Genomic DNA, 20,667 nt, shown 5'->3' on the forward strand with positions numbered 1-20,667 from the left:
AAATATACAAAGTTTGTAATTAATGGGTTAAAACATGCAAAATAATGAGTACAGTCCTTAAGCAAGCCATGTCAGTGCTCCAGATAAGACACTCGTGTGTCCCTGCAGTACATTCAAGTACACTTCAGCAATGGCTGTTGTAGGAAACGGTCACTAATGCCCCTGATGGTCACGTAGTAGTTTTTTATCTCCCTATAATAACAAATCTGTGTGATCAGCGTGGAGTCATTAGTAGGGATCTAAGCCAAAATCTGACACACTCCAAAGTGTGTCTCCTCCCAGTAGAGTGACACGTTCCCAAAGCCTTTGAAAAACACCTCCTGCCCTCCTCTGTTCAATTTACTGGATCATTAGACCTGTAGGAAGGCCAACAGGTCACCGAGAGGAGGGAAGTCGGTGAGGAATTACTTCTCTCATTAACAAAAGAGGCTGCCTGTTACAAATCACAGGCCTAGACAGTCACAGAGGGAGTTTCAGTAATGCTGTCTGTAGAGGGTCATGCTTTTTGATCAGGCACATTCAATACACATTCATAGCTGTCACGACAAGGCCTAAAACATGCCTTTCCAAGTTTGCATTCACCATGCAACTGAAGGAACTGAGTAAAATACTGTTTAACATTCGCCAGTTACACCTACACCTGGCTCTCTGTGCCCACAATCAATAATATTGTAGAAATATTGATGTTATTGGTTAATCCCTGATTGATTTCTTGACATCTCCTCTCCAATCAGATAAGTAGTTTGATGATCAAAGTGTGAACCTCCATCAGCATCCACATCTTAAGTAAGTATTTCACTTACTTATGCCTGCTGCAAAAAGACAAAACTGTTTGAGCAATCGTGACGTGATTATCAATCCAATTCTATTTTTTTTCTTTTGCTCAAGAGGAGAGTTGATTTGAGAAACTGTCAAACACTGGAGAGAGTTTCTAAGAACTACTTAAGGGCTGTGAATGCTCTGGGTATCTCATCCAAAACATTTTTTTAGCTGTTAACCAATAACTTACTCAGATATCAAGCCATCTCTTCCTCTGGCGTACCTCTGGTTGAAGAACTCCTCTTCCTCCTCTTCATCCTGACACAAACAAAACAAGTATACAGATTTACTGACTAGAAAAGTAGTATCCTACTTTAATGACGACATACACAACAAAAATAGATTATTTTATCTGTAAAATGGCAAAACAGGGATCAAAACAGTGTAAACCTTTGTCAGCTCCTGTGCGTTGGCCAGATTATCCACAGCGATGGCCAAGAAGACGTTGAGCAGTGTGTCTGTCATAAAGGCAGTTAAGAACAAATACACTAAAGTTTGGGAACCGGTCAGGATTTTTCTTACATGAATGTATACTGATCAGATTGAAATAGATTTAGTATGTTATTAGTATTGAGTATGCACAACAAAATAATCTTATCTCAAGGTACATTTACTAGCTTTTTTTGTTCATCAGTGAATAGAAATTGCTCAGGTCACATGATAACCTCTGATAAATAATGATAACTCATTTCTGGCGTTGGATGAGAATGGCCTCCTTAATCTGAATATTGGTCGATGACCTGTGACCCCTTCCCAGTTGATGCTGTTTCTAGTGTTCAGTCTCTTGTCCACGGTCCTTACAGTTTCACTGATGTAGTTTTCCCCTCAGTGTTCCCCATATACGACCACTTGTTATTACATGACCAACGTTCCACACTTTGGTCACATGACAACATCTGAACCAGCTCTAGTCGCTGACCAGGAGATATGGTTGAAAGCTCAAAAACAGCTGGTAAACAGACCTCGGGTAAGGGTGGAGATTATTTGACATAGTGATCCCAAAGGTCAAGAATGAACTTTGATGCTCAAAATTTTGAGCAGATGTAGTCCCCTGAAGGTTCACAGACACTCACAGTATTTTTCAGCCCTCGCTCCATGCATTTGAAATGTATGGGCTGGTTTATACAGGTATACAGTGTACGGTGGTGGAATGTACCTTTACTCAAGTAATGCACTTAAGTTCATTTTTGAGGTACTTATACTTTATTTTAGCATTTCTATTGTCTGCTACTTTATACTTCATTCTTCATTTTCAAAAGCAAATATTGTACTTTTTTTTCTATAGCTCCACATCTGTACACTAAATATGAAGATTAGCCTGTAGCTGGTTAGCTTAGCTTAGCGACAAATTGTCATTTTTATACTTTGGCTTTTATATGCATTAAACAAACAAGATAAAATGTTCTAATTAGGAAGCTTTAGAATTGCTGGTAGGCAGATTTTGTTACGTTTGAACAGAGGCCAGCTGTTTCCACCTGTTCCCAGTCTTTGTGCTAAACTAGGCTAACTGGCTGCTGGCTCCAGTTTCATATTTAACATACAGACGTGAAAGTGGTATTGAGCTTCTCATCAACTCTTGGCAAGAAAGAAGCATATTTCCCATAATGTAATTCAAGATTTTACACACAAAATACATAATCATTGTGTAAAATATGATGTTATGTTATTAATTTAACTACTGAACACTGTATAAAGTATTTAAAATTAGCTATAACATTACAATTCTGTAGTTTATGCAGCTGTAACAATAACCTAGTAAAATATTATATACAGTAACTCTGACAGAGACCTCTCGGCAGCATAATGAGTACTTTTACTTTGCTCATCATACTTACTATATACTTTTAATCAAGTAAAACTTTGCTTGTGATGGAGTAGTTTTACACCGTGATTTTGCTATTTTTATTTAAGTAAAGGATTTGAATACCTCCTCAACTGCTGATCGCGTACAGGTGTAGCAGTTTTATAAAAGGAAGGATACAATTTCCAAACAGGGTAAGCACTATGAAGTAGATCGATGACCACATGCCATACTGCACGCCACCCTGCGAGCGGATCCCATTATACATCACCTCGTTCCAGTCCTCACCAGTCAAAATCTGTGGGCAAAATCATAGAATATTTAGCATTATTAATTACACTGCTCATATTTGATTTAAGGGAACATTAGCCTAAAAATACACCAAACAGGAGACATATGCCATGTCTACAAACCAGTTCAAGATGTAGTATTAAAAATGGCAGCAAGAAAGCTAATTACTATATATGCGGATCAAAACACTCTATCATAGCGTGGTTGGTTTTATAGCAGATCTGATGTGGATTCGTTCACGTTTCACTTGTCTGATATTCATGTGCGCATATGTGTGCATGGATGTGTGGGAAGATAGCGGAGGCAGGGGGTGGAGAGCGAGTGAGCAGAGTTGTTTAATCTGCGCCTGGGGTGAGAAATATCCCAGGGTGCAATGTGTCATGGAGAGCAGGCAGAATGAGGGGATCTGTGGGAGCCAAACCTGAAACACTGTCATGATGGCAGCTGGAAACGTGTCAAAGTTGGTGGGAGTGTAATCTTCAAAGATGAACCTAGAGGGAAAGCAGATAGAAAGCAGGGTCAGATATGACCAAGGAAGAATAGGAGGAGGAAGAAGAAGAGGAGAGGAGGAGGATGCAGAGCTATTTTCATCCGGACATGTCATTTCCTCTCCTCTCCATCAAAGACGCCATTGAAGAAACGGCTGTTCAAATAGCAGGTTGTAGATACTGTTTTAACACTGTGGTATGATCTGATATGTGGGTCAAATATGCAGTGAAAATCGGCACCAACAGATCAAGAACAGAACAAAGATTTGTCTTTGATGTCTGAGAGGTGAAGATATTCTGACGGCTCTCTTACCTTCCTCCAAAAAGCTGCATCCCCAGCAGAGCAAACACCACAATAAAGAGGAAGAGAAGAAAAAGCAGGCTGATAATGGACTTCATGGAGCTCATGAGGGACACAACCAGGTTCCTGAGAGAGGCCCAGTATCTGACAGAAAGAAATAACACGTGTCCTTTTCAACAGAGATCTATAAAAGTGCTACTACTCTACAACCCGGGCCTAGTTTAGCTGAAATGTTGTGTTTTTCATGTGAACAGTCCTGCTGTCCGACTTACTTGGTGATCTTGAAGATTCTCAGTAATCTCAGTGCCCTCAGTACACTGATGCCAAATGACATGCCAGGCCGGAAGAAACCCCAAACCACCTCAAAGATGCTGCCAACGATAACCTACAAAACACATCAGACACATATAACATAAAAAATGACTTACAGGCTCCATCTGACCAGCAGCAAAAAAAAAAAAAAAATCAGGAGCAGAGGAGAAATGCCTAAGAGATATGGGTGTGATTAAGACACCCACTGCCATATGTTTTAGACATGTAAGGACGTGTATGTGGCACAATTATTGATCTTAAGCCTTTGACAGTCATATACAGTCATATACAGTACAGCGTGGTCCTGGAGGATTTAAAGATCACAGCTAAACAACCTATAGAACAGCTGAAGCATACGATTCAAGGATCAACCAGAGGGCTTTGGCAACCTTTTCTGTCCTATTTTCAAAATTGGATTAATCCAATTCATGTGTACATGTTTTCAATTGCTCCCACCCCCCACCCCCCTTCCCCCTTTTTTTTGTTTTTTCTTATTTTTCCCTTGATATTAAACAGTATTTATGTATGTGACAGATATAGGCTGGTAAAAAAAATTAAAAAACATGTCTGACAAGAGGTTATTAAGATGACCCAAATTCCTAATTTTGCACAAGATATTCAGCTTTTTCATTTGTGATGTAAAACAGAATAACTTTGAGTCAGTTTTTACTTTTCTAGTGTAATATGGAGGCAGAATAAGAGAGGAATGATCTCACCCCACAGTCGAAGCAGTTGAAAGATGAATGGAAGTACAGCCGGAAACCCAGACCATAGATTTTCAAAAACATCTCAGCCAGAAACAGCCCCAGGAAAACAAACTCTGCATAGTCTGGAGATGAGAAAACAAAAAAAGCAATTAAATCAAAGTAGGATGAGGCATTTATCTGCCAAAGACAAAGCATTTATGAGACATGACCTGGATTATTCCTCAAGTAGCAAGTCATTAAAAAAAAAAAAAAAACGGTACAAAGTGAAACCTACAGAGGAAGATGGTCAGCCAGTCGGGCTGGTTGTGGTGGACGATGGCCACACAGATGGTGTTGAGAGCCACCAGACTGAGCACCATCAAGTAGAAAGTGTCTGTCTTCACCATGCGGCGGATGGAGATGCGTAACATGCGCTCTTTACGCCTCAGGTACGCAGCAGGTCCACGACGGCCGCTGCGGAAGTTCATCCTCGATCGCGACATGCCTGAGAGAGAACAAGAGAAAATCAGAGGAGAGGAAAAAAAGACAAGTTCAACCACAACAGAGCAGGAGGTTGAAGAACTGGTAAAATGTGGATAAAATATATAGTATGTCAGTAACTTAACTGCCCAGAAAAAGGTGATATTAAGAAAGGAGGAAGAAGCTGTAAAGTAATTTTAAAGTTTGTCACTCACTGGCAGTAGACATGTCCATATACTTGTCATCTCCTGGAGCTCCTCTCCGTGGACCAGTCTTCTTACTGGCTCTCTTTAGCACTAAAATGTTCCACAAAAAACTCAAGTTTACCAAATTTCTCAGTGGCTGAATTTCGAAAAATTGCAAATGAAATGAAAACAACAAATGACTTAATAATTCCTGCTGATGTACACAAGTTATTTTGATATGTGGTGTCATTTGTCATTAGATTAATCCTTGCCTTTGATCACTGAATGAAAAAAAAATGCACACAATGTGAAAAAAATAGACATTAATAATGGACATGGCCACTCATAGTAAGTTACATGGGATTTCGAGACTTTACTACATATCAGACATAGAAAAAACAATGATATAACAGGACATCTTCTTGTAACACATATAGTATACAAAACAAAAAGTAAAACATTAACCATATGCATATATATATATACACATCTACTATATATAATTTCAAGTATTGTGTTTACATGCAAAATTTCAAATATATTGTTGCTACAAATAGCAGAGGAAAGAAAAGAAATGCTCCATGTCTAAAGTTTTTCCTGATAAAGATCTGTGTCCTCATGTCTCAAGCTTTCTCAAAGTAACTGGATCACTTAAAGTCCAACTGCTATCGCATGTTGGCATTCCTCCTTGCAGTTTTTAAAAATGTGCTGTCAATCATTTTTTATTATCAAAAGGATGGAAAAAAGGTCTTTAGGGAAATATCATGAATACTAATTTTCGTCTCAGCCGTCTGGAGGAGCATGTTGGTGTCTGTGTTTGATTGACAGCAGCTGGCAGGCTGAGCTCCAGCAGGAGAACGAGGTACAAAGTAAACAAACTTTCCGAGCTGTATACAGTACAAGTCATGGGCAGACAATGTGCTGCTCGCAGTGGTTTTGAACACTTTTCCTCACCGAATGTTTGTTCAGGTCGCTCGTTCTACAAGCTAAGGTGCAGGACAAGACATGTGTTAATATTTATAAGTTAGATAAGAAGGAGACTTTAGCAGGAAAGCTAATCTGGGTTGTTGTTCAGAGTCTGAGGCTGCTGTCTGGCTGTTAGTCATTACTGCTTTATGCAAATATGGTTTCAAATTAAGCAATTTGATTGGCTGTATGGAAACATAGATAGATCTCCATCTGTGCAGAGAACTAACAGTATTCCAACAAATGAATCCAAAACTAGGGGGCGTCATCATAAAACCAAAAATATATAAAATATAAAATTTTTCCTTTCAGTTTATGATTTAAGGAGAACACATGACAAGTGATTTACAGAGCAGATATGTGTGCTGTAGCAGAAAATACATGCAATATAAATTCAGTTGGAGTGCATGTGGGGGTGTCAGTCAATCACCAAGATTAAACCCTCAGTACATAAATTTAATTATTTTCCATTATTTTTATACCAAGACACTAGAATATATTAGCACCCTTAGTCCATGGCAACTTATCAAAGGAAAAAAAACATTCAAATTAGCATTTTAAAAGTGTTTTTGTGGTCAATTTAGCCCATGGTCAAGTTAATTTCACCAGTGAGAGTTACTGTTATTTGAAATGTAGCATGGCACATGTTGCTATGGTTACCTACAGCTTGCACAATGATTTAGAGACGTGGTTAAAACTGTTACTGGAAGTATATTTCACATGTCTGAGGTTTTAACAGACACCAGTTAATCCAATTAGAAGGAGTATTTTCTGCGGCCATCGTATAACTTGTAATAATTACAGCTATGGGTGTAAGTAGCAACAGATGTAATTAGTTATCTTAAGTGTGTGAACTTACCATCTAAAGGCGATCTCCCTGAATTTTTATTCTCCTCTGCAAGCATTACCTCCTCTGTAATACAATAAAACTGGAGATTATACACAGAACTATCTGTTTTCATCATGAGACATTGAAAAATATACATTGCAGAGTTGTATTCTTTCAGATGTCTGCAAACATTTACAGGAACTGAGGCCAAACTGATGTAAATGGTTCTTTCAGAGGTTTGAATGACCTTCTTCAGATAAAGCTCTTATTCTCTCTTATATTCTCTCAATATCTCTCTCTTTCCCTTTTCTCTCTCTCTTCCCACACTCACCCACATCTATGCAAGCACGAATATGCACAGCGGCTCTCTCACGTACACACGCGTGTAAACACACAAACACTTTCAGCACGCATGCGCATATATACATGCACACAAATTTAAGTCAGTGAGTCAGTATCACCTTTTTCTCACCCTCTACTTGCGTGGGAGACTAGCGATGTAGATTGCCATTACAGCACTTTGTGTGCAACTCAACAGAGCTACTCGATGTCCAAAAACTCTGAAAGAGTCTGTAGTCAGAGCGGCGATCGCTTTTCAAAACCAGCCAGCAAAAAAGATTGACCGTTTCGCTGGTACATTATTCTATCAGATCATACAGTATCTATACATCTTAATTCTGTCTCATGGAGCAGTTCAACATTTGGTAAACACACAGTTCACTTTCTTGTTGAAACTTAGATGAGAAGATACCTGGAGATACCACTCTCATGTGCCTGCTAACTATGAAGCTATAGCCAGGAGACAGTTAGCGTAGCTTAGCATAAAGACTGGAAACAGAGGGAAACAGCTAGCCTGGCTCTGTCCAAAGTTCAAAAAAACATCTACCAGCACCTCTAAAGATCACTCATTAATACATTATATCTTATTTGTTTAATCTGTACACAAACCAAGGTGTAAAAATGACAATTTGTGGCTTTGCAGGGGATTATAGAAACTGACTCCTGGCTGTAGCTTCATATTCACCGTACAGACGTGAAAGTGGTGTCGATCTTCTCATCTAACTCTCGACAGGAAGGCGAATAAGTGTATTTCCCAAAATGTCAAACTATTTCTTTTCTTGCTTTGGACTGATTCACACAGTCAGGCTTTCTATGTTGCTTTACTTTTAAAGTTATCATACATTTATAAACTGTAATGGTGGGAAAAGTGAAACAAAAAATCTGAAAGAAATCATAAGAGAGGGTCATCCACAGCTCATCCATGAGCACTTTTTACGCATGTATGTCTGAAGGCTTTTGCACATCTGGTTATAAATAGTGATAATAGAGAAAAAGTCTGAATTGATACAGAATAAAATACCGTAGGGCTGACAGCACCGCTAGTGAGCTGAATTTAAAGGTAGTTTGAGTGAAAGGAGAAACTCATAAACATCTGTCTGTCTGATCAAAATATCCCTGAGCAAGACAAAATCCTGCCTGCTCAATCTCACTGTAAGCTTCTACTGTATGTTGCTGTTAACCTCCATGCAGCTAAATCATAAGTGTGTGTAAAATTGTTAAGCTGCCCAGTACCTGCCCTGTCTATCCAGGCTCGGTAGCCGTTCAGTTCTCTCTCAACCTGCTGCTGGCGGCGCAACTTCATGAAGGCCCGCCTGTTCTCCACCCGCTCCCTCTCCTTAGCAAATTCTCTGAGAAGGGAAACATAAAAGCTGCTCGTATAATCCATAATACAGACAGAAAAACCGACATTACAGACATAGAAAGAGTCATACTCACCCAGACAAGACACCCAACACCAGGTTCAGCACAAAGAACGAGCCAATAATGATGAGAGGAATGAAGTACATCCAGTTCCATGTGGTGCCCAAAGCATCGTTGGTCTGAAATTAAATTCAAGATATTACACATATACAGCAGCAACCGACATGATGTTTCTGGGGTTTGTTTGTCGACTGAACTTTGAACTTACATTATAGAGAACGGCCGTCCATCCCTCCATGGTAATGCACTGGAAGACAGTGAGAACGGCAAACAGGATGTTGTCGAACTGGGTGATGCCGTCATTGGGTCCGATCCAGGTGTCGTTGCAGTCGTATCTCTCCGGACACTTCCTCACTCCGCATGCGAACGCCAACTCGGACGAGTCGACAGTCTCATTGTCTATGCAAAAAGAAAGCTATTATGGTCTTCTGTTGATAGAAATATATAAGTAATGTCCAGACTAATAGAAATTCATGTATTAGTCTGGGCGGGGAGGGTCAGCCACTGCAGCTGACCCTCCCTGTGGATACTATTGATTAGTCAAACATCATACCGTGTTTGACCAATCTGATTCATTAACGCAATACACAGAATCTTCACCACATGCTGTCATGATGCATGCAGTATACATTAACGCCTCGCACCCCAGTCATGTCTTGCTTTTGCCAACCATCTGGTATCACAGGATATCAACTCTACCCTCTGACACGGCAGGAGTTTTAAGTTAAAGGAATAGTTCATTATTTAGGGAAATATGCTTATTCACTTTCTTTCCGAGAATTAGATGACGAGATTGATACCACTCTCATATCTGTCCGTTCAATATTAACCCGGAGCCAGCAGCTGGTTAGCTTAGCTTAGCATAAAGACTGGAAGCAGGTGGAAACTGCTAGCCCTGCTCTGTAAAAAGGTAACAAAATCTGCTTACCAACATCTGTAAAGCTTACAGATGCTACATTAACATGTTATATCTTGTTTGTTTAAACAAATAACAAATGGATTGAACAAGCGAGATATAACGTGTTCTCAACGTTATTTTAAACTAAGCTAATCAGCTGCTAGCTGTAGCTTCATTGTTAGCGTACAGACATGAGAATTATATCAACCTTCTCATTCAACTCTCAACACGAAAGCTACAACTAGTTTAAAAGCCAGTCATGGTCCAATATGCAACTTACAAAAATCCTGAAGATGGACTTTTCAGTGACAAGAAAAAAAACTGTGTCCAGCAGTTAATCTTTTGAAATAAAAATATTTGCATATTCATAGCTTCTGGATTTTTCAATGGGGGGGAAGGAATCATTTGAAATTTTAAGAATTTGTAATGAGGTAATTTAACTTTTTAGTGGAAAAACAATACAAGAAAAGTATTCTTTATATATGTCTTAAAATATGTCAGGTGGAAATCTTTAAACTTTTAATTTTGGGGCCCCATTATAGAGTTAAAGCTGGAGTCAGTGATTCTGGAGAAAGATTGTTCAACACACTTTTTCTCAAATTCAGCGAATATCTCCTCACAGTCTGCTAGTTGTCTGTTCTGTGTGTGTGCTGAAAAAAATTGGTGTTCATACACAGCACTGGCTCTGTAAATGGGAAACAGACAAAATGACTTGGACCGAGCCACATAACACTATTCCAGCCAATCAGCAACAGCAACAATCAACTTGTGCTCGTGCGCAGGACATTTCTCCCTGTGGGGGCGACATGCAAACTATTTTGATTCAGTAAATTTCTGTTGTCAGTCAGCCTGGTGAAGGCAGTTTGTCTGGCCGCTGTCCTCTCAGCTGACAGACGGCTGCTTCTGTGGACAGAGACGCTGAATGCGGGTCGAGTGAGAAGTCGGGAGGCCGCAGAGAGGCGGACAGTGTGGATGGACTGTTGGGCTCACATGAGATGAAATTTTTTCCCGTTGGTGATAATGCGTAAGAGGAACAGAAGTGACTTTACAGCTGATGCATTGCTCTGGATTCTGCCATATTTCTCTTTTGGTCGTCGCCTTGGCGATGCATGTCCATGAATGCAGGGGGCGGAGCTTCTGAAGGAGCATGAAGCGAGGGGTGTATTTGTTTGGGTGTTTAGTTCAAATATCAACAAGCTTTCTCCAGAATCACTGACTCTACCTTTAAGGGATTGGTGGAATTATTTTTCCTGCTCTAAATTCTTGAGATTTTAGATCTCAATCAATTTTTGAGTCGTGCTGGGCGCTGACAGTAAATGCTATGGTGTGGCTTGTGATTACAGAGTAGTTGTTGACTAATTAAGCAGTAGCTAAATCAGCCAGCAACAACTAATAATACCACTGAGCTCTCTGCTACTGTAATCTATGAAAGCTTCAGTTTCTCAAACAAAGATGTTCACACCCTCTGTTTGAGAACAATGAGTAAACTACACATATACCTGCTGGCACACCAGCTGTGGTTAATCCTAAATAAAACAAAAGCAACAAAGCAGAACAACATTCTTCTAAAGGCATTGGTATTGTGATAGAAGCAGGTGCCGCCTAGGACAGGGGGTAAACCTGCTCACAGATGGTGAGGTGGTCAAGCCAAAATCTATCCAACACTCAAACTGTTGGATGTCAGACTGCCTTCCAAGAGTTACTACGAGAGGGTGATGACTGTTGTCATTTGTTGTTGTCAGGGCAAAACAGTGAGAGCGGAGACACTACTTTAGCGCCTGATACCAAAACATGCTGTTTACAGTAATGTTTCGAATATCACTACATTTGTCTCCTTTCAAACTCAAGTGTAGTGTAGATCTGATGTTATCTACAAGACAAAATGATGGTCCGATGTATGTATGGATCCTACCGAGGATGTCGACGGACGGCAGGCAGGTGTGGTGAAGCTTCCCGCTGTAGAACTCCAGGCCGATGATCGCAAACATGAGGATGGCGAAGAACAAGAGAAGGCCGATCTGGAGCAGCGGGATCATGGCCTTCATGATGGACTTCAAGACAATCTGCAGGCCTAAAAGTTTCCACAAAGAAAAGAGCATCCGATCGATTCAAAGAGAACATCAGTGAGGTTTGTTTTTTCTTGCTTACAAATGAAAAGTCCAAAATATTAGTTTGTGCAATCTACTGTATTGTGGTGCAGTTTGTCTCAATTTTGTTTGCAAAAGACTGTTTAACAGTTACCTTGACTAACATATATTCTTTTCCTAACATGGTGAGATTTCAGAGCACATATAGGCTCCTCACTGCATCTAGATGAACTAAACTGTATGCAGACTTATTACTACTGTAACCTGACGGTAACTACTACTATAAATTTAGTAATTGGATGTCTAGATTGGCTGCCATTTCAACATATTGCTCAACGTATTTTAACATATTTAAGCTGTGCATGACTATCTTTTGAATGTAGCACATACAGCAGTGGGTTTAATCTCTTTAAATGGGGAAATTATATCAATGCTTGCTGCTGATGCTGATGTTACTTGCAGTATTATACCCGTTTGTTTGCCATTACAGCGAAACATTAGAGATCAGTAACTGACTCACTGGGGATGCCGGAGACGAGTTTGAGCGGTCTCAGCACTCGCACGGCCCTCAGGGTCCGAAGGTCTACAGGGATGTTCATGTGGGCACCAGCAGTGGCCAGGATCCTGATGGACAACACACACACACACACATAGACTGAGTATGTATACAATATACTTGACTCATCGATATTTTATACAGTGACTACATTGTTATCTGTTTGTTAGCTATCATTATATGTGATGGAAAACGTTTGGGAGAAAACAGAAAATTTGCAAAAGGGACATAACAAAAACAAACAAAAAAAAGGATCCATTAGTAAATTGGATACAAAGCCCCTCTTTCCTTCCTTGAGGTTAATGTTTTTTGTCCATGGTGTCTCACAAATTGAATAGGTTAAAGGCAAACAAATATGTGTAAAGGAAAAAGGCAAATAATAAACTGATTTGACGCCACGCAGACAACTGCACAGCCATTGAGTGCTACAGTATATCCATTTAGCGTATTACAGCTGCAGACTTGTACTGTACAGTGAGAGACAAAGAATGCACAGCCACATACACCTGGCAGGCATCTCTACTCACATCTGCCCACGCACACATTGATGTCCCTCCTCCTACACACAAACACTGAAAAACAGCATTCACCAACAGGAGCTCTTCACAGGCAATCGCTCAGCAACACACACCAGAAATTATATTTGAATGTTTCTTGTAGTAATGACAAAGGCAGATTTTTGCTATTATGACATATTATACAAAAGTGTTGTAACTATTACATCTGTAAGTGGTGTTTGAACAAATCTGCAATAAGCCAGCTACATTTTGCATCTCAATTCATTATCAGCAGAGCTCATTTGGTGACCTGTAACCATGGATGCTTTCACTGATGATAGGCTCAATATCAACTGCTAATTTGCTAAGTAATATTTTAATTGAGTTGTGAAAATTACCCAAGAAATCATAAGTATTTTCCAGATTTGTCCGTCTCTGTGTGTCTCTCTAGCACACATACACACACTGATACAAATATACAAACTGATAAAATCTTTGGACAGTGTTGGGAAGTGTGGGGGAGGGTATAAATGTGTGTTTGTGTGTGTGTGTGTGTGTGTGTGTGTATGTGAGCAGGGGGTAGAAAGCACATGGCAGAAACTCAAGTGTGGGCCCACGCAGAATCTCTCCTGAAAGAAGTGGGAGGGAGAGAGGCCGAGTGAGTGAGTGAGTGAGTGAGCCAGTGAATGAGTGAGGCCACGTTCACACTTATGCAGATGAATCTGAAAACACTGTTTAAAGTGTTCAAAGCTCACTGTGCATATCGTAATATTGCAGGACTTTTTTCTTAAAGTTAACCATCAATAATGGACGCCACAACGTGTGCATGCCAACTTTTAAGATATGCTGTTACAGCAAATCTGAAAATCAGAACAGATGTAATGATTGATCATTGAAGTATGAACATTTTCTTTTCACACTTATATTTTCAAATGTGAGCTAATCATGCTGGAGTGTTTTCACAGAGATTTGCTTTTGGTGGTAAACTTCATCTGCATTAGTCAAGGTGAGCGAGTGATGCATCTAATTTCCTGAAGTTGGGTGCAAGTACAATTGTTTTTCAAGAGTTCAAGCAAAATCCTGCAAAGTGGTGCAATCTGGAAAAGTGGCTGAAGCAGGATGATTATATTATTAGCTGGAAGATGCTGTATCACCAGGTGAATTTGGGGTGAGCTTAAATAATGACCAATCACATGAAATCAGCTTATTTCCTTTAAAGGTTTAATGAGCCAATTGCATGGAGAAAACTGTTCTTCTCCAGAAGACATCGGTACACAAATCAACACAAATATTTAGCACAGCAAACTAAATGCTCTAAATTTGCTAAAACGTCAAGTAAATTTATTTATTGAGCACATTAAATGATAACAAATGCAAAATGTTTTCCAGACAAATTGAAAATGCAATAAAGTAATTCAATTAAAAAAATTAATATGTAAAAAATGTAACAGACAAGTGTGAGCCCTACAGCTGGCTTTACACACTAGCAAACACACGAATAATTCAATTACAATGAGATTATGACAATATTCAGATTACTGCAATTGATTATTATATGTATACTTATTATTAAGTTATTATTCAATCAGATTAAGGTTATGTTTTGAACATGATATAGGCGATTAACATACATGTCAACCTTACAAATTACTATGGCATGTACAAACCTTAGTCTAGTTTCTTAATTTCTGCATCTTGTTTCTGTGCATGTGTCAGAGTTACACACCGCCAGCAGCACAGCTAGTGGTGGTGGAATATCAAATTAAATTAAAGTAAATTAATCAACAAGACAAACAATAAACACCAATGAAGTCATTCTGTTTCCTTTCTCTTATTTCAAGGCACTAATGAAGCTACGAAACAATTGCCATTACCTGAATGTGGTTATTAGCAGTAATTGGGTTTTACAGTGCATGTAAATGTCCTTCAGTGAGTGAGTGAGTGAGTGAGTGAGTGAGTGAATGAGCGAGCGAGTGTGTCAGACAAAGAAATGACACAGCGAGAGACACTGAGACGGCGCGGGAGCAGAGGAGTGGGAGTCTGTGGAAATAGCCTTCAAACCAAACACTCTGAACAAAGGCAGGCAGCAGCACAGCTCCTTCAAGGCTGCACTTTGAGCACAACGATTCAGTGGAGGCTCACTCAAAATTAAAGCAAATATTCTGTCTGCTTGTGGTAGCTCATGAATCATCGCTAGACACACACACGCACACACACACACACACACACACACACACACACACACACACACACACAAACACACAGAGGTCATTTTCTTTTGTTTAGTTTAGAAATTGTTTTCCTGTCTGAGACAAAATTCAGCTGAAACACCATCATTTTGCAGTCTTTCAGCTTGAGATACTTTATGGACCAATTTGCATTTACAAAATGTTACTGGACGGACAAAAAATCTGTGTGCAACTAACCAGTCCTAAACTGGTTTACATTTTATTTACAAATAAAGAACTTTTTGTCTCTAATGGGGAATTCAGGTCTAAACAATGACAGACTCCATACGGGGTTCCACAGGGTTCAATACCTGGTCCTGTTTTATTTCATCGCAACATGATTCTACTAGGTCATATTATTCACAGAAACAATATTCCCAATCATAATTATGCAGATGATAGTCAAGTTTATATGTCAGTTGCTTCTGAAGACTTCCATCCTGTTGACAAATTGATTCAGTGCATTGACCAGATCAATGACTGCTTGTCCCACCACTGACTCCAGTTCAGTGGTGACAAAATTGAAGTAAGTGAAGTAACTGATTTCAGTAGTCCACAGCAGGCTCAAGATTAGTGCTCGTGTAGCTCTGCATCAATTACAACCTCAAAACAAGTCAGGATTTTTATGAATTATAAAATAATAATAATAATAATAAAGTATGAATTATTTGACAAGATTTTTATTTTATCATCATAAAAATATGACAAAAAGGGGGCAACCCTGTGGTCATCATAATAAATTGTAATAAAATGTGTAATACAGGTATAAAATGCCAAAAAACATACAGAAGTTGGCTTGCACAAGCTCTTCCTAAGTTTAAACTTAGCCTCAACTGGAGAATAAAGCATCTCTAAAATAAAACAGGTCACACCAGACAATGTAGTACTTACATAGAAATTAGTTGTAATTAAATATTTATAACTGCCAGGTGGAACTGTTGTTAACAGACAAAACTAACGTTAGCTTGCTAATGTATGACTCATTTAGATTAAAGAGTAAAAGAAGGAATACTGTATGAATCAAAATGCTGTGATAATGATGTAGACTGGTAAGATCTCTAAACTACATTTCACCAAAATAACACAATAATAACACAATTTAGTAAATCAATAGTTTGAAAGAAGCTTGTAGTTACTAAGAACTTAAAAGGGACACATAAACTTAGTGATGAAATAGTTGGTGCGACCCAATCCTGACGTTTAAAGCTGACCTAGAAAAAACGAATACATGCCTTCAATCAGTTTACTAAATCATCTATTTCCTGGTTTAATCCCCCCAAAAATAAAAACAAAGTGCAACTCCTTCAGAATACTGCTGACAAAGACAAAGAGAGTAGAAAATCTTACACCAGTTCTTCAGACATTACATTTGCTTCCAAAATAGAGTTAAAAATCTCACTGCTTATGTATAAATCACTAAATGTCACAAAATATATTGCTCACCTGCTTGTACAATATGAAACAACCAGACCTCTTAGGTCATCTGCACCACATGAAACAAACTACCAGAGAATAAGGCGTGTGTTTCAAAGAAGGCTTAAAACCCTGTTATTATGTTTATTCCATTTTCTTTTCCTTTTTGTACATCAAGATTGCCTCTAAATTTGCACACAGGTTCACCTTTTCTTTTATTCTTTTGAAGTGTGTTTACTTTGTGGTTAAACTGTGTTCAGTATGAATTGTTCTGATATCGATGGCACTGCCTCGTCTTGCCTTGCTGATCCTGCATTTCTCCAGCACTACAGAAAAAATCCTGTTTTGTAGGAGTGAAACTTCATTCATAATGACATTAATCCAGATGGAAACATGTAAAATATCATACTGATATCATCACTAGCAGAGCTTCTAGTACAGTAAAGAGGCCACGAAACACATAGGATAACTACACACACTCTACAGATTCAACCCTCTAACAATTATTTGAGTTATTCTTCATACTGAGAGGCTAATCTCTTCCTAGTTGGCTCTTTATTTGAAGCACTGTTGCACAGTATTGTACCAAACTGGCTCTGGAGAGGCTGAATTCATTACATGCACAGAATGCAGCCTCTCCCACACACCGCCACCTACACTAAGAACACCACCAAAAAACTACAGTAATCAGCAGCATCACGTTGCTCACCATTTCAGCTCAGCTCTGCATATGGTAATGTGCAGCTGAAACAATGTCAACATAACCCGTCAACAAATTAACGGCTTTGAATTAAATCTGGAAAAAAAAACCCATAAATCATGCATCTAGTGGCAACATTAGTACTGTTCTGTTGAAACTGGATCACATAAAAAAGAGGCATTTTTTCACTATTAGTCATAGAATAAATGGCTGGGTGTATGTTTTCCCAAAGAAAACCCACCAGGGACTGTGAGCTATTGTTTATTCAGTTCAATTATGAGCACAAAATTAGAGCTGAGGCCACTCCTTAAAAAAAACTACAGGCACAATACTCACGATGCTGACGAGATCTTGCAGTTCTTATTCCTGAACTGTGTCACTGACATGATTAGAAACACTTTGGGCTAAAATGTGCATCTGGAATTTGATTGAAGTTTTAGTTTATAGATGTGCAGTCGGACTGGTGCTGACACCAATCATGTGCCACATACAGTACAGGTAGTTCAGACTATATAGCAACCATCTTGCATAAATAACACACTGAGACATACACACACACACACACACACACACACACACACACACACACACACGTACACAAGATTGAATTACCAACCAGGCAAAGCAGAGGCCTGAAAAGTCCCTCAGGTTAGTTGGCTTTAGTTTAATTGCAAAATTGTGAGCTCTGTGTCAAAATAGTTATAATAAATATTAGTTTAAATAAAATACATTCTTCCAGTTCTAATCCTGTTCTAATCTAATCCCAAACATGCAAATATAAACATATTACACCAGATCTTAAATCTCTTCACTGGCTCCCAGTACAGCTCAGAATCAACAATATTCTGCTGATAGTCTATAAAGCACTTAATGGTTTGGCTTCCCAGTGTATTGCTGACCTGCTCACTGGCTACAGTCCAACCAGACTCCTGAGGACAACTGGTAGTTGTCGTCTAACTGTACCCAGAATGAGATCCAGGTGTTCAGAGGGAGCGTCTCGTTATTTTGGTCCTGCACTCTGGATGCAGATGACCTGAGATCAGTCACTACTGTTTCAACGTTTAAAAGAAAACTTAAAACCTCTCTGTTTTCCCAGGTTGATGACTGGTCAATTTCTTACCCGAGTGTGTGTGTGTGTGTTTTGTTTTTTTATCGTGTGTGTGTGAGTGTGTGTGTGTGCTTGATTTGGTGTTCATTTTTTTAAAAATTTTGCCTTAAAACAATTTTTATCCTTTTCAATTGCTTTTATGCTGATGTTAAGAACCTTGAACTGCCGTTGTGCATGCAAAGTGCTGTACAAATAAAAATGACTCGACTTGTTTCTCTGAGTTAATTCTTCAGTTCTCCTCTTGGTTTCTGATAAACATACATTAAAAATTATTTTGAGTATATCTATATCAAAATTCCTCTTTTTTCTCATCCTACAAAATGTTTTTGATGTTATTCTTGATAATTCATCCTGAACTTAGGTGTGTTTGGATATCAGTTGGCAAAAACGGCTTTTGTTTACATTTCTGAAAGAGTACAACACAAACATTTTACATTTGCTTTAATTAAATTTGTTTGTCCCATTTAATTAAATTACCATAAATGCACAGATACACAGAAAAAAGTGGAGCCAGAGGGTAGTTTTTAAGTGTGAGAGTACTAGTGTTTAGAGTACTGTTTTTTGGGTTCTGGGTAACGTGCCACGGACAGCTTTGTTCACTGTACTTGATGGAAACTTGGGGGTGATGTACACACATGAATGCTACAGATGAAAGCTGCTTGGCATGTTAAGACAGAGTGAGTAAAGTTTCACTCTTGTGTCTTGTGTCTTTGTGCCAGATGGCTAATGAATCACTCCCAACTCCCACCAAGTTGTATTATTCATCCTGTCTAAAGAGCAACAATTTTAGCAAAGTGTCACACTCCGTAAGAGGGACAGCAGACTGGGGCAACAAGGGAAAACTGATACCCTTCATACAACCTGATGGGAAGCTGACACACACACACACAGGTATGCATGCAGGGACAACTGGGAATCATTATCATTTAGGTCTGATGTAGGATTTGTCAGGACTAATCTAACAACATGAAGGCAACAAGTTCACTGGCTACAATCTGTACCTGCGGCCTTATAAATTGGGTAACAAACACTCATGTACAAGTCATCTGGGAGACATTTTATTGCTAATCAAAGCATCAAGTCCACCTGTGTCAATCTGTTTGCCGCAGGATATAATTGACCATTTTAGGATTCTCAGTGAATTAAATTGGTTTGTGAGTAGGTTGTTCTAGCTGTGGTCCTTTTTGCTACACACTCTTCACTCAGATTAAGGATTTTAATTGAGCTCAGAGTCCCAGCAGATTCGCTTCTAGCAATTCATTAATATGAAATGGAATGAATGCCGCCAGCGCTGGCCCAGTGGCCTCGATTTTATTCCCAACCGGCCTCTGACACATGTGTGTTTTCTTTTAAGTCTGACTTACTTGTACTGTGCCACCAGAGTGAGAGAGAGAGTCAGAACGTGTGTGTTTGCGTGTGTGTGTGTGTGTGTGTGTGTGTAAGAGAAAGAGAGGAGAGAGCAGCATATGTGCTACCAGAAAATGTGTCAGATAGGTGGCAGGAAACCAGGTCGTCAGTTACCAATTCCAGCTGTGGCTGAAATTGGGCAAGATGATCTGTGGGCTGCAGAGAGTACGCTGACGACTTTGTGCATTTCATACTGTAAGTGACACGATTTCAGTTGTGTTACAGGAGCTTAACCTCAACAGTTGAGTCTATAGAAAGAAAAGAAATTCCACATTTATGCTACAATGCATTGATAAACTTAACTAAAAACCTTTCAAACTGTTCTCCGGTAACCTCCATCCACTAAAGAATTATTCATCTGTGCTCTAAGTCATGCTATCTTTGATCAACACACACACACACATTTATAAGATACACATTTTCAATTCCTGCCATATGTTTTGGTACTAAATATGAAGAGAAGGATGATTGACATATAACATCTACTGTATGTTGCTCTTCCTGAGGTTTCTTTCCCCTGAATCTGAATCTGAACTGAGAGTCTTAGGATAGAAGATATTGCTGTACAGATTGTAATGCCCTGTAAATATGTGATTTGTTATATTGGGCTGTATAAATAAAATTGACTTGACACCACAGCTCACTAGATACAGTATGAGCTCCCTGCACTTCATTGCACTGTTGCACAACTTTGCACCACTGGCCTTAAAGTGATATTCTACTAAATCGCTACTTTTGGTAACTCTCATCTAGGCTTTAAAGGTGGCTGATAAAAGTTTGCTGTTTCCTTCTTCTGAAAACTGCAACTGTCATCTTAGAGTTCAATAGATCCTGATATGATGAGTTCTCGCAGG

The 20,667-nt window shown here is 39.1% G+C and overlaps 1 protein-coding gene across 2 annotated transcripts in view; it reads right to left on the reverse strand.

Moving 5' to 3' along the window:
- The window catches only part of LOC122993650 (voltage-dependent R-type calcium channel subunit alpha-1E-like), a 58,046-nt gene that overhangs the window by 18,872 nt on the left and 18,507 nt on the right, over nucleotides 1-20,667 (reverse strand). The window contains exons 6-20 of one of the 2 annotated variants that reach the window (XM_044367992.1): nucleotides 12,425-12,528; nucleotides 11,730-11,888; nucleotides 9,128-9,318; nucleotides 8,935-9,038; nucleotides 8,731-8,846; nucleotides 7,189-7,242; nucleotides 5,394-5,474; nucleotides 4,994-5,203; nucleotides 4,729-4,841; nucleotides 3,973-4,085; nucleotides 3,713-3,844; nucleotides 3,333-3,402; nucleotides 2,801-2,918; nucleotides 1,210-1,277; nucleotides 1,043-1,077 (exon numbers count right to left, since the gene is read on the reverse strand). In XM_044367992.1, the coding sequence (XP_044223927.1) occupies nucleotides 1,043-1,077; nucleotides 1,210-1,277; nucleotides 2,801-2,918; nucleotides 3,333-3,402; nucleotides 3,713-3,844; nucleotides 3,973-4,085; nucleotides 4,729-4,841; nucleotides 4,994-5,203; nucleotides 5,394-5,474; nucleotides 7,189-7,242; nucleotides 8,731-8,846; nucleotides 8,935-9,038; nucleotides 9,128-9,318; nucleotides 11,730-11,888; nucleotides 12,425-12,528 (1,668 nt within the window). Of the gene's footprint in view, nucleotides 1-1,009; nucleotides 1,078-1,209; nucleotides 1,278-2,800; nucleotides 2,919-3,332; nucleotides 3,403-3,712; nucleotides 3,845-3,972; nucleotides 4,086-4,728; nucleotides 4,842-4,993; nucleotides 5,204-5,393; nucleotides 5,475-7,188; nucleotides 7,243-8,730; nucleotides 8,847-8,934; nucleotides 9,039-9,127; nucleotides 9,319-11,729; nucleotides 11,889-12,424; nucleotides 12,529-20,667 lie in introns of both variants that reach the window. The other variant, XM_044367990.1, reaches the window with a different exon arrangement.

The sequence above is a fragment of the Thunnus albacares genome, chromosome 12, assembly GCF_914725855.1.
Source record: "Thunnus albacares chromosome 12, fThuAlb1.1, whole genome shotgun sequence".
Classification (NCBI taxonomy): domain Eukaryota; kingdom Metazoa; phylum Chordata; class Actinopteri; order Scombriformes; family Scombridae; genus Thunnus; species Thunnus albacares.